General features: G+C 49.5%; 1 protein-coding gene across 4 annotated transcripts; it reads left to right on the top strand.

Annotated features, from left to right (window-relative positions):
- Positions 1-14: 14 nt before the first annotated feature.
- Positions 15-12,964, top strand: LOC125434243. 4 transcript variants are annotated; one of them, XM_048499354.1, is made up of 6 exons: positions 15-501; positions 1,308-1,978; positions 2,514-2,772; positions 4,069-4,102; positions 4,622-4,754; positions 12,337-12,964. In XM_048499354.1, the coding sequence occupies exons 2-6, from the start codon at positions 1,909-1,911 to the stop codon at positions 12,624-12,626; spliced, it is 786 nt and encodes a 261-aa protein (XP_048355311.1). In that variant the 5' UTR covers positions 15-501; positions 1,308-1,908; the 3' UTR covers positions 12,627-12,964. The 4 variants fall into 4 exon arrangements, with proteins under 4 accessions (XP_048355311.1, XP_048355314.1, XP_048355313.1 ...); XM_048499356.1 differs by lacking the exon at positions 15-501 and having other exon boundaries at positions 528-1,487; positions 1,595-1,978; XM_048499357.1 differs by lacking the exon at positions 1,308-1,978 and having other exon boundaries at positions 16-501.
- The last annotated feature ends 487 nt before the right edge of the window (positions 12,965-13,451 follow it).

Raw genomic sequence — 13,451 nt, forward strand, 5'->3', positions numbered from 1 at the left:
CAGAACGTTGGAACATGTGCGTGGGCGGGGCGAGAGGAAGTCGTGCCGGGCGTGCGTGGGAGGGATCCCGCCGGGCGGGGAGCGTCGAAGGGGCGGGGCGCCGCGGCCCCTCCTTGCGCGCGCCGGTTGCCAGGCTGGGCGGGGGAAATCCCGGCGACGGCGGGAGGAGTGGCGTTCTTTAGCGGGGCGCGAGGAGGGCACTTCGGGGCTCCAGTGTTTCCGAGGCCCGTCCGGGGAGCCCTGGCCGCGCTGGTCCAGGAGGCGGCCGCCCCGACGGCTGGCAGGGCTGCTGCTGCTGTCCCGGGCTGGCTCTGCTGGGCTGCCCGCCCCCCTCGCGGGACGCCGCCGGAGATTACCGCTGCCAAGTTCCGGAGCAGCTGCCGCCCTCCCTTCATCCCTCCGGCATCGGCCCCCTCCCGCGGTCCTTCCAGGATCTCTCATGGAAGCGCCCCGGCAGGATGAGCTCGTCGGGGATCCACCGCGGGTACCTCCGCAAATACGGTGAGCTGCCTCGGCTCTCTCTCGGAGCACCTCTTCCCCTTGGGGAACCGGGGGGGGGGAGCGGTATTAGTCCAGCTGACCCGCAGCTTCTGTAGCCTGCCTGGGCTGGAAGGCAAATCTGATGGGAGGCCTGGAGGAGGAAGGGGATTTGTTCATCCTAGCCTGAGTGGGGGGCTCCTGGACCCCCACCCAGTTAGATACAACGATACAGCTGTTAGCTTCTTGTCTTTGAAGCTCCGTCTGTATCCCACTCTCCAAAAGCTGGCTGGGGGAGGTCTGGTTGTATTGCTCAGTACAGAGTGTGTGGCACTTTGCACATGCTCAGAAGTACCATCTTGCCATGTTCCAGGGCCAGATAGTGAAGCTACAGGGAAGTCTGAGAACTCCTGCCCCAGGCTCTTGTGGGTGGTGGGTTCAGGACGTGGAGAAATCAGACAGCGGAAGCTGAAGGCTGCCATCCTTTCCTCTGAAGGGCTGGGATTGCCAGCAGGGGTGGGGGCGGGGAAAGGAGGGTGTCCTTTCCCTTTAAAATAGGCCAGACAGGTCGAGATGGGCAGTTGAAGCTTTTCATGGCCTGGAAAGAAGGAAGCCTCCGGTCAAGCAGCTGGACTTTTTTTCCCTGCAGGTTTTGGGCAACTCTGCATTTAAGATTTGGCTGCCAAAGTCACTGGCTGACCTCGTACTGTTGCCCATCTCTGCTTGTAGCCTCACATCAGCTCAAATATATGCAGGAGCTGCCAGGGAGGAGCCACTTCTCCCCCCTCCCCATATCAATCCATGCAAATTTAACCCACCTGTTGCCATAGGTCACTAAAATCTGAAGAGCGAGAAAAATAGGATGGCCAACCTTCTTCTGGCAACTCTGCCTTCAATTGAAGCTTGCTGGCCATTCCTAACTCTGCACACTAAAAAACCCTTAACCCACTTATCTCGACACCTGAAGGTGCTTCCCGGGGCACAAGAGCTGGCCAGGCTGTTTCTTCCAGGTTAGTTGGCAATACTATTTTAAGATCCCGTTTATTAATGGATCTTTTCAAATTTCTCCTTCCAAGATCCGTCACTTTCACCTAATTGGCCTTTTTTTCCGCCCCAGACTTCGAATGCTCTTCTCTGGTCAAGGTGGACTTCACTGGACCCTCTTGGGAGTCTGTGGTAGGGATACTCCCTGGAAGGCCGTGGGGATTACATCTGTAGCATTTGAAGGACTGCTAATCCCAGGGCGGCCAAGAGGGAATTTAATCATTACTTTAATCTGTCCATTGCCGTGCGTGATGCTTGGCAGGCCCGTGGCAGATGGATGGACACAGCGTGTCTTCAGAAGCAAATTACTCTGGGGGATAAAGGAGGCATCTGACCACTCAGAAGCAGGAGGGCCTCAAAGGCCCTGCAAAGACGACACACAAAAATATGGTAGATGCAGACCTGTTTAGAGGCCTGCTGGCTCGTCACCTCCTGGAAATCCTCACTTCCATTTCAGGTGAGGAGCCAAGCAGCGTTCCGGCCCCAGAGTGCTGATCTGCCTGTGAAGGGCTTCAGTGTGCCGGACATGAGCCATGCCTGTCCTGCAGTGCTGTTTGCCACTGCCCCCTCCTCCATGTCCCTAGGATCAGAAGTGGATTGGAAAGCAGCTGGGGCTCAAAGCCTGGCACCCAGAGGCGTAGCAGGGGAAAATGGGGCCCGGGGCAAATCCCTCCCCCCCGCCCCCGTGGTCCACTTACCTAAGCCAGTGGTCAGCCTGGCAGGGCGGGGGTGGGCCCGGCTGAGGGGGAAGGAGGGTGATTTTCCACCATCTATGTGACCGAACAGGGACCGGGCCGGGGCATTTGCCCTCACCCTGCCCCGTGGAATCTACGCCACTGCTGGAACCTTGTGCCCTCTGCTCTGGAAACCACTCCCCATCATCCCAGCAGAGCCGGATCCAGTTGCGAGTGCTTGTTAAGGAGCCAAAGGCTCTCTTTTCGTTCTCAGTCTTTGTCCTCCACCAGTATCGGTCCGAAATGTGTTCTTTGCAGGAGGCTTCCTTTTCAAGCAGTGGAAAGAGAAGTTCCTCACCCTCTTGCCAGATGGGAGCTTGCTCATCTGCCCAAATGCGGGGAGCCCTGCCGAGCTGGGCATCTCCCTGGGCACCTGCTGTGATGTCATCTTGGAGGGGAGTGAGATCTGTGATCTGCCACGCCTTCCCTCAGGCGCCCAGCGGGACAGCTGCCTGGGACTGAGCCTCAGCGATGGGAGGTTTCTTCTTTTTCTCGCACCCAACACCCAAGAGTGCAGGTAAAACTCTCCAGGAGGGAACCTCTTTCTGTGCCACTGGTATGATGGTGGGTCTAGCCCCCTGGATATCTCCCACTGAGCAGCAGCGGGGAGCATTGCACTGGATTTCCAGACAGAGTTCAGAACCATTTCTCCCTAGAGAAAGGGCCCTGTGCCTCAATGGTGGAAGAAGAGGAGTTTGGATTTATACCCCCCTTCTCTCCTGTAAGGAGATGCAAAGGGGCTTACAATCTCTTTTCCCTTCTCCCCTCCCCCACAACAAACACCCTGTAAGGTGGGTGGGACTGAGAGAATGCCGAAGAACTGTGACTAGGCCAAGGTCACCCAGCTGGCATGTGCTGCACAAGCTAATCTAGTTCCCCAGATAAGCTTCCACAGCTTAAGTGGCAGATCGGGGAACCAAACCCGGTTCTCCAGATTAGAGTGCACCTGCTCTTAACCACTACGCCTTGCTGGCTCTACATTTAACCATGCATGGAGCACGTGCTTTGAATGTAGAAGGTCCCCAGCAACAGTTCCAGTGAAAAGGCCCCTGTTTGAGACTCAGGAGAGCTGCTGCCAGTCAGAGGAGGCAACACTGACCTCAATCGACCAGTGGTCTGGCCCAGTGGAAAGTTAGTGTGGGATGTTACAGTTTCCATGTAAGGCAGGGGAGCTTGTTTTTAGGTCAGTTCAGATTTTTTAAAAATAGGGATCCCTTTTAGCTCGTAAGTGCGTGGCAACCTGTGTCAATGGGGCAAAAGTGAAATGACATTCGACAATCTTCAGTGTGCTGTCCCTGTCCTCCCTTCCCTCGCCACCCCACCCACTGAAGGCTGAATCAGAGCAGGGTGAGGGGTGCAATTTTACTTCTCCATCCTTCCACAGATGTGGCCACAATATATTGATACGAGAACATTGTTGAGGAACAGGTGGGGGGTGTTTTATGTGACAAGGTGCAAAGATGGATGGTAAACTGGTTGGGCTTTCCGGGCTGTGTGGCCGTGGTCTGGTAGATCTTGTTCCTAACACTTCACCTTCATCTGTGTCAGGCATCTTCAGAAGTGTATCACAGAGAGAAGTGTGTTACACAGTGTATTACTGGACAGTTACTGGTCACAGTGTGTAACGCACTTCCCTCTGTGATACACCTCTGAAGATGCCAGCCACAGATGCAGGCAAAGTGTTAGGAACAAGATCTATTAGACCACGGCCACACAGCCTGGAAAACCCACAACAACCAGTTGAATCTGGCTGTGAAAGCCTGCAACAATACATGGGTGGTAAAGTTGTGTCTTTTTCCTCACCTTTCTGCAGGCAGTGGCTCAACATCTTAAGAAAAGTCAAAGAGGTAAGAACAAATGAGTAGAGATAAGAATACAGGTGCAAAGATTTGGCAGCAGATATCCAGGGAAGGTGTGTTGTTTGCTGTCAGGATAGTACAGAAGAGGTGGGTAAAAAGTTCCAAAGGGCTTCTCCTTGTTTGAACACAAGCTCAATGAGGCTGTGTTTAAAAAAAATTATTTTTAGTAAGATTTATGTGTGAAAAAACTCATGAAATTCGAACTTTCTTGGTTTTTTTTTAAGCATGGTGAATGCGCAGATGAATCTTGAAAGTTTAGATTAAAACTTTGTTAAAGATTATTTGTGGAGCCAAGTGGATGAAAGTGCTCTGCCGAGATGAAGTCTGTTTTAGAAAATACCCTAATTTGTTACCAGATAAAATGTGCCTGTCAATCAGCCCCTTAATTCCACATGCGCAACCCTGGTACTCCCTGGTTTGAGATTGAGCCCCAGTTTACCCCCACCCCCGCCTTAACAAATGTGACCTGGAACTATGGATGCCTCTCCCTTTTGTTTTGGTTTCCAGAACTTCTCCCAGGGATCTGTCTCTAGCTGCAAGGCCCACCACATCAATTTGCCACCTAGAAAATGTTGCCGGAAAGGAGGAGCAGGTGCCGGTGCAAACTGCAGGGGGTCACCTGGCACAGAGAGACGAGAAGGTATTTGGTCTGGATTGCTTTTGTGTCCCATTGTCCAATCTTTAAATTGCCCTGATTTGGATTGGGGCCACCATGCTGAGAGAGGGAGGGGCTTGAACTCTGTGCCCCTAGAGGTTGTTTTCTTGAACTGAACACATAGAGGGCAATTCCACGCAATGTACTGGGTTGACGAAGGAAAGTATCTCAGTTTGGGCAAGAATTTCCCATGGCTCCCGTTCCTGAAGTGGGATTATCCCACAACATTTTCCTTATCACAGGTTTTTCAAAAACCATGAAAATGTGGATCTTTTTCACAAATTCCAGGTTGAACCCGCTTCCATGGGAACACCACAGGCTCCCAAACAATTTATTTTTCGCGCCACACTACCTGTTCTCCCCACCTTCCATGAAGTCAATTTTTGTTCATGCTGATTTGCTGACTGGAGTGGCAGTGCGCCCTCTCCAAAATATTCCCAAAGCACATTTCCTGCCCCGGCAGCAACCATCTGCCATCTCACCAAAGGGGGTTCACAACAGTCGCCCCATTTCCTTTTGTTTATACATATGAGCTGGGTGCTTGGATCGTGCAGCTAGGTAGATGCACACCTTTGGCCAAATGTTATTTGGTATATCATGGGGGGGAGGGCGGCAAGTGTCTCATGCGCTGTGGTTTTTTGCACATCCTTGAGTGTGGGTGGGGGATAGTGCTCTGCCCAGTATCAGTCAAAAAAAATTATTTTGTATAGTGCAACGTGCTTTCAGTGTTATTCACTGCACTGGCACCTTTCCAAAGCTAGATAAAAGGGTGGTGGTGGTTCCTGCTTGGTTTTCTTGTGGCTGCTGGCAAATCAAAAGGCAAGACAGAAATTATCATTCAAGCTACCACCCAACAGGATCTGCCAATCTGCAGCACACCCGGCATGGTCACACATGCACTGCCATTTTTGTGTTGTAAAAAAACTTGGACTGTTGTGAAAGAAATCAGAATATTTCCTCCCGGCCTTAATTGGATTCCTTCACGGAAATGGGCACCCATGCAAAGGGAGAAACCAGGATAAAATAGAACCAGATTTTAAAATACCAAATATAACCCACTATTATTATGCTATGTGGAATCGACCAGAGACACACAAGGGGCTATTGGCCCTGGTGCCATGAAAAACGCCCAAATGAAAAACGCCCAAAGGAAAAATGCCGACGGAAAAAAAGCCCACAGTCATGAATGCCTACATGGAGAGATGCTGCACAGAAAGATACCCACATGAAAAAATATAATTCAAATAATAATAATAATACCGTATGTACTCGTGTATAAGCCGACTTGTGTATAAGCCGAGGCACCTAATTTTACTACCAAAACCTGGGAAAATGTATTGACTCGCGTATAAGCCGAGGGTTGGGAAGCCGGGAGGCAGATGGAGCTCCTAATTTGGGCAGTGACTCCCCCTGATGTTTGAGAAAGCCCAGGAAACCAGGAGGTGGAGGGAGCTCCTTATTTGGGCAATGACATCAGGGGGAGTCACTGCCCAAATAAGGAGCTCCCTCCACCTCCCAGCTGGCTGGGCTTCCTCATCGGGGCCCCAGCCTCGGCAGAGGTCTGAAGAGCCAGCTGGTAAGCAGTGACTTGTGTATAAGCCGAGGGGGCATCTTTCAGCCTTAAAACAGGGCTGAAAAACTCAGCTTACACACAAGTATATACGGTAATAATAATAAAAATAATAAAAATAATTAGAATAGAAATTATAAAAATATATGATATCCCCCTCATGGGCACCCCCTTGTGGGGAAGGAGCTTGTGTGCTTCTATGATGTTGAGAGCTATGCTGGAGGTCTACTACCAGAAGGGGCTCCCAAGCCAGACAGGTCTCAACTGAAAAACCAGACTCAGAGTGTCCACCAACCCATACAATATGATGGTACAAATGAAAAATAATTCTATGCCACATCGGTCATCTCGTGGGTTAACAAGGGCCGCGTCGCGTGCTGGGGTCCCTGGGCATGCGTCGATTAGGCTACAAGTAGACCAACCATCCAAAAGAAAGGAGTACAGTGTGCAAGAAAATCGTGCCATCATGGCTTGTTACTACAACTGAGAGCCAGAAAAAAGAGGATACTTGAAGCGGATATACGAATTGTGGAAACAACGCTACCCAGATTCGAATATCACTGACAGATCAAAGGTGATTCATCATACGGAATAAAGTGCTTACAGAGATAGAATTGGAAGAAATCCAGAAAAATTATGAAAAGAAATCAACTGTAACACCAGAAGAAAGCATAGTACATACTCCAGAAACATCAGGAGAAATAATTGTAGAACTGCCAAATGAAAACACCATCACAGGAGAGGGAATAATAGTGCAACCATGAGAAGTTCCCCATGGAAAAAACTTACAGAAAGAACGTGCTAGCGGAAAAGATTATCCAGTATGCACAAACAAATGAGGAAAGACAACATTGAAAATGGTGCCCAACAAAGACCTGGCAGTCATAATGAGGGATGTGAACAGGGCACTGATGACAATTGAAACAGCTTCCATCAAACAAACCAATCAGCTCATGTACAGAACTGCATTAGTGGATACAAGAGAATTGGGCAATGAAATACCTAAACCCAGGATAAACCAGCCATCAAAACCAAAGTGGAAAATTTGACTCGAACAGAAGATCACAAAAACTGAGATCAGATACCAGTAACCTGAAAAATACGAAGGAACCAAGATTAAAGGATGACAAGATCACGAAAGAACTAATTAGAAGGTACTGGCTAGACACTACAACAATTGAAGAAGCACTGGAGATCACCAAACAACAAATAACAGCCACAGCAAGAAAAATCAAAAGATATGAAGCAAGAAACATCCAGTACAGGCAAAATCAGCAATTTCGATCAGACCAAAGGTGTTTCTACCAAAGCCTCAACACATAAATCCAAGTTGAAAGCAAAAAAACAGAAAAAAAATGCAACACTTCAGTTTTGGAAAGATCTGTGGGAAAACGGATGCTCAAATTGCTCAGCAGCATAATAGCAGATAACATCTTGGACTACTTGGGAGCAAATAACATCATGCCGGTGGAGCAAAAAGGAAACAAAAGAAGGAGCAGGGGTACAAAAGATCAACGTTTGATAGATAAAATTATAATGGAGAACAACAAGAATCAAAGAACGACTTTGTATATTGTCTGGATCGACTATAACAGGGGTAGGGAACCTGCGGCTCAAGAGCCGCATGCGGCTCTTCTGCCCTTGCACTGTGGCTCCACGAGCCGAGCTGCCGGCCCCATCCTTGCCCGCCCTGCAGGCAGCAAGGCGGGTGCATCCATGCACTTCTCAGAATGAGCGGAGTAAAAGGTTTAAAAAACCCTATATATATAGTGTTATCTTTATTTTAAATTTCAAAAATTATTTGCGGCTCCAAGTGTTTTCTTTTCTTGTGGAAAACGGGTCCAAATGGCTCTTTGAGTGTTAAAGGTTCCCTACCCCTGGACTATAAGAAGGCATTCGACTCACTGCCCCGTAGCTGGATCATGAAATGCTTGGAAGCCATTGGTGTCAGTGAAAACATTTGAGTATTCACTGAAAAAGAGATGAGACAGTGGAAAACTGAATTGACAGTAGGAAATGAAAACTATGGAACAGTCCACATTGAACGAGGAATTTTCCAGTGATTCACTATTGCCCTTGCTGTTCAATCATTGCCAAGATCCCACAAACAGTAATTTTAAAGACAACAAAGTTGGGATATCAAATGGCCAAAGACTCAGAAAAAAATCTCACACTTGCTGTACATGGATGATTTGAAGCTGTACGAGAAATCAGATGCAGAAATCCAGTCACTAGTGCACACAGTCCGAATATTCAGCACAGGCGTTTCGATGGCCTGGAAAAGTCTGCCACTGTGTCAATAAAGAGGGGCAAGATCATTGAGAGTGAAGGCATAGAAATGCCCGATGGCCAGCTCATCAAGTGCAACCAAGAGGAAACTTATTCCAGACCTTTTACCATTTTGAGGAGGGCAGCCAAAATGGTAAAAGGTCTGGAATCCATGCCCTATGAGAAGAGACTTAGGGAGCTGGGTACTTCTATTTTGGTGAAGAGAAGGTTAAGAGGTGACATGATAGACCTGTTTAGATATCTGAAGGGATGTCATATTGGTAAGGGAGTAAGATTGTTTTCTGTGGCTCCAGAGACTACGGCCAGGAGTAATGGGTCCAAGGTGAAGGGAAAGAGATTCCACCTAAACATCAGGACAAACTTCCTGACAGTAAGGGCTGTTCGACAATGGAATGCACTACCCTGGAGTGTGATGGAGTCTCCTTCTTTGGAGGTTTTTAAACAGAGGCTAGAGAGCCATCTGTCAGGAGTGCTTTGATTGTGTGTTCCTGCATTGCAGGGGGTTGGACTTGGTGGCCCTTGGGGTCTCTTCCAACTCTATGATTCTATGATTATATATACATGAGCATTTTGCAGCTGGATAATATCAAGTGAAGACTGAGATCAGCAGAGAATATATCCAGAAGTCAGGAAAATGTTGAAATCTAAATTAAACAGCAGGAATACCATCAAGGCCATCAACATCTGGCAGAGGCGTATGGGGGGAAATGGAGCCTGAGGACAAAACATCCTCTGGTAACCCTGCTGCCAGCTCCTGCTCTTTCCAGGGCTTGGGGAGGGCAGAAGCCTGTCCGCATGGATCCAAAGAAGGTGGAGCAGAGGCATATCTAGGGAAAATGGAACCCATGGCTTAATCTGATTTTCTGCCACCCCACCCCCCGCTCTAGATACAGTGGAGTGGGGGGGAGAGAAATCAAGCCATCTGCCGATCTCATGGAGGAGCACCCAGGTCTACCACTGGAAGGCAGGAAGGGGTCCTGGTCTACTGCTTGGGAAGGCTGGAAGGGGTTGAGTCGCTGAGCTGGCACGGGCTCTGGCTCCGGAGGGTCAACACCCTCTCTCTACCTGTGGCGCCCACCTTAAATGGAGAATCTGGGGCCCTAGTTTAAACACCATTGAAAGTGATGCTGGAATCCACCCCCTAAGTCTCTCCTCGTAGGGCATGAAATCCATGCCAAAGGGGGTGGATTTAAAAGGAGAACCTGGGGAAACTTGGTGGTGAGGTGGTGGCAGAAGTGGCAGGTGAGCAGCAGGAGGTGGCACAAGCGGCCGGGGCGGTAGAAGCGATGGGTGGGCAGTAGAAGTGATGGATGAGCAGCAGGTGGGCAGCAGAAGCATTGGCTGAATGGCAGGCGGTAGCAGAAACAGCAGGCCTGTGGCAGAAGCAACGGGGACTGGCAAGAGCAGCAGGTGGGCAGCAGGAGCAGAGGACGAGGGCCAATGTGCCCACTGTGTTACACTTGAGAGTGGAGCCTGGGCCATCTGTCCCCCGTGTCCCCCCTAGATATCCTACTGGGAAGGGCTGCAGTGGCTTCCTGCTTGCGGATCTGCCAGTGCAAGTGCCCCAGGAAGGGCAAATCCACTGCTCCCAGGGGCATATTTGGGGCCCCCTTTGGATGGGGCCGTAATTGTGAAATCCCCCACAACGGTTTGTAGTTTTTGGCATCTGATGAATCCATGTTCTTATAGGAAACAGAGGATCTCTACCAGCGGCTCCCTCAATTTACGTAGAAAAGAAAACGCGATCACCTCACCTCTTCATCTGAAAATGTGGCAGCAAGCTTATCAAAATACTTCTCACATCTTTGAGTGGGACAAAAGCTAGTGCTGCAAGAGACTTCAGTGTAATGTGTTGATAGTTTCATTTTCAGTCTTCAAACCAACCTTTTTGGTTTTCCTGATGTGACACAGAGGAAAAAAACCCAAACCCTTTGACCTCAGTGTGTGGAAAGGCAGTCCTTGCTGCAGTCGTACAAGCCTTCTAAAATCATGTGGACATTTTTCCTGTGGGCATTCGTGACGGTGGGCTTTTTCCTGTGGGCATTTTTCAGGTCACCATTCGCCCTGTGAAAGGAATCATGTTGTGTGAGTGTTGTCAAGTCACAAAAAACTTTTGGCAACTCCAGCAAAGGGCTTACAAGGCAAGTGAGAAGCAGAGGTGGTTCACCATGGCCGTTCTCTGCAGAGCCTTCCCTGGTGGCCTCTTGTCCAAGTACCAGTCCTCCTTAGCTTCCAAAATCTGATGAGCTCAGGCTATACCCTGCAGATGCGTACAGCCTATATGGACATGGGGTCCCCCGTGTCCCCGGGCGCACACCTTTCAGTCTTGTGGGGGAGGCACTGGGCACCTTCCCGTGTGACCGAAACAGCATGCTCCCCAACCTCATGGCACCAAGCCCCGCCTCCCTGTAGGCTGGCTGAGGAGGTGGGGGGCGGGGCTCGGCAAATGGCAGCCTTGGCGCTTGACTGAGCCACCTGCTGCTGCTGAGCCCCACCCCCTGGCCTCCGTGCAGGCTGGTTCCTGGTGTCATCAGAAGCCGGCCTGCACGGAGCCCAGAGGTGGGGTTTGGTGGCGGCAGCCACACTCCCAAGCCCCACCCGCTCTTAAGCTCCCCCGGCTTTCATGCAGGCCATCTGCTGGCATCCCCAGGCCCTGGGGTAGGGCTTGGAAGGCCCCAAGCCACACCCCTGAGCCCCCACCCCTGAGTGCGCAGAGGTGGGGGGGTGCCTGGAGAAGGTGTTGTCTCCGGGCACCATTTCCCCCTGATATGCCTCTGATACCATGGCCCCTTTCCCTCCAGTCCTGTAGGTACCTGAATAGAAAATGGTGTCATGCCAAAGAATTAACTCCTGTCCCACAGCCTGATTCCAGGTGAGGCCCTTCGTGTTTGCACGCTTCAAAAAAGCACCACATTTCATTGGGTCCTGAGAATCTGGAGTTCTTTGGGGGCAGCCCCTTTTTTAAAAAATAAATTGTATTGAATTCATTTAAATGTATGCAGCTTGAAAACAGCATGGTAAACACTTATCTCACTACCATATGATTAGGTATCACAAAATATAAATGTTTTATAACTAATAACCTTTTTATAACTAATAACCTTCAAATTGCTGGACAATTATACATTTTCATCTGTGCAATTTAAATTTGTATCATAACAAAATCAGAAAAAGAAAAGGGAGAATTGTCCCCTTACTATTGTATCAAAACAGTTGAAACTAAATAAATACCCTCCTTCCCCCCCACCCTTTCCAACTAAAACCTAAAAGGACTTCCCCTACAAATGCCCTTACGGTATAAGAAGTTATTGTTCTAAGAAAGATTAAAAAAAAGAGAGAACAAAGCTTTGATATCTTTGAAAGTAAAAAATAGAAGAGAACAAAGAGTTATTAATACTCTACTGGTTGTATATTAGTGTCATTATTCTAGATGTATAACGGTACCAAGGTTGCCATTTTTCAATGTATGTATCTGATGGTAAAGATTTTAGTTGATGGGATAGTCTATCCATAGTAGCATAATAAACCCCAAGAGTTTGCGTGCTGCCTGGCCAAACCCTCACCCAGCATCTCATCCTTCCAGGCCTGTCAGCTCTCCCCTGGGAGGGCTGGGCTATCCTGCCTTCCCAAAGTGGCATGACTGGGATTGAACCCACATTCCTTTTGCTTCCATGTTGGTGATGCGAGTCCCCTTGATCTTCTCTGCAGCTGCCCTGACCAGCCTGTGCCAAGAACCTTGCCTGCGCCACAGCTCCCTGGCACGTGCCCAAGTGCAAGCAGCTTGCCTCTTGGTGGGGGGAGCTGCTGCTGGCCCCTCCATGGGCTACATGGTCACCTCTGCCAACACCGGACAATCTGCAGAGTCTCACCCACCAGATTTCAAGGAGTTGGGCTATCACCCATCGGCCTGTGACACAGAATCACAATATGAAGCCCTGGATTATGAGGGGATGGACCAGGACTGTGATGTGCTGGAGTTTGGGGCCTTCGCCTTCTAGGCCCCAAATACCAGCTTTTAAGGGCTAAGGAAAAAACCATTCTGCAGCTATTCAAGGGACACCCTATCCTCATGCTGTGGAGCAGCCCATGCAGATCTACCAGGAGACCTCTGACATGCGTGTTTTCCTTTTTCTTTCATTTTACTGCATGTTTTCGGGGGAGGGGGTTTAAGTGTTTTTTAAAGTGTTTTTAAGTGGGTTTTTTTTTTTACATTTTAGCGAGTATAGAATTTGGTTCCTCTCTTGCTGGAGGGATCCAGGATCAACATCTGTCCTATCAGCTTTCAACCTTGTTCTGGTCTCCCTTTGCATTAAATAGTAACTTTCTCTCTTTTCAACTGCTGGTCTTGGGCATCATGAGTGAGTGGCAGGTGTCAGAGGAGCATGGTTGGGAGAGGCTGCCGCAGAAGAGGTAGGGCAGAGAACCCTGACGTGCCTCAAGGGCCCTGAACTCAGCCTGAAATACGGAAGCAAAATCTGAGCTAAATACCTTGGTGGGGCCTGGACTTCTGTTGGAATTATAACTGATCTATAAGACTCCAGAGATCCGTTTCTCTGGAGGAAATTGCTTTGGGCGACAGACTCGAGGGCCGTGGTGGTGAACCTATGGCACTCCAGATGTTCATGGACTACAATTCCCATCAGCCTCTGCCAGCATGGCCAATTGGAGTGCCATAGGTTTGCCACCACTGCTCTAGGGCATCACCTCCCCACTGAGTTCCCTCCCCAAACCAGTCCTCTTCAGGCAAGCCCCCCAAATGTCCAGGAATTCCTCAAACTGAAGCTGCGAATCCTTAGTACTTTTGTTTTTCTTCTGTAGACCAG

Source organism: Sphaerodactylus townsendi, linkage group LG06 (genome assembly GCF_021028975.2).
Source record: "Sphaerodactylus townsendi isolate TG3544 linkage group LG06, MPM_Stown_v2.3, whole genome shotgun sequence".
Classification (NCBI taxonomy): Eukaryota; Metazoa; Chordata; class Lepidosauria; order Squamata; family Sphaerodactylidae; genus Sphaerodactylus; species Sphaerodactylus townsendi.

Excerpts from the sequence above, each read along its gene's own strand:
- LOC125434243 (XM_048499354.1), top strand. The coding sequence starts at position 1,909 with ATGGTAGATGCAGACCTGTTTAGAGGCCTGCTGGCTCGTCACCTCCTG. Across the intron at positions 1,979-2,513 it reads AATCCTCACTTCCATTTCAG|GAGGCTTCCTTTTCAAGCAG; the intron begins GTGAGGAGCCAA and ends TGTTCTTTGCAG. Across the intron at positions 2,773-4,068 it reads CCCAACACCCAAGAGTGCAG|GCAGTGGCTCAACATCTTAA; the intron begins GTAAAACTCTCC and ends ACCTTTCTGCAG.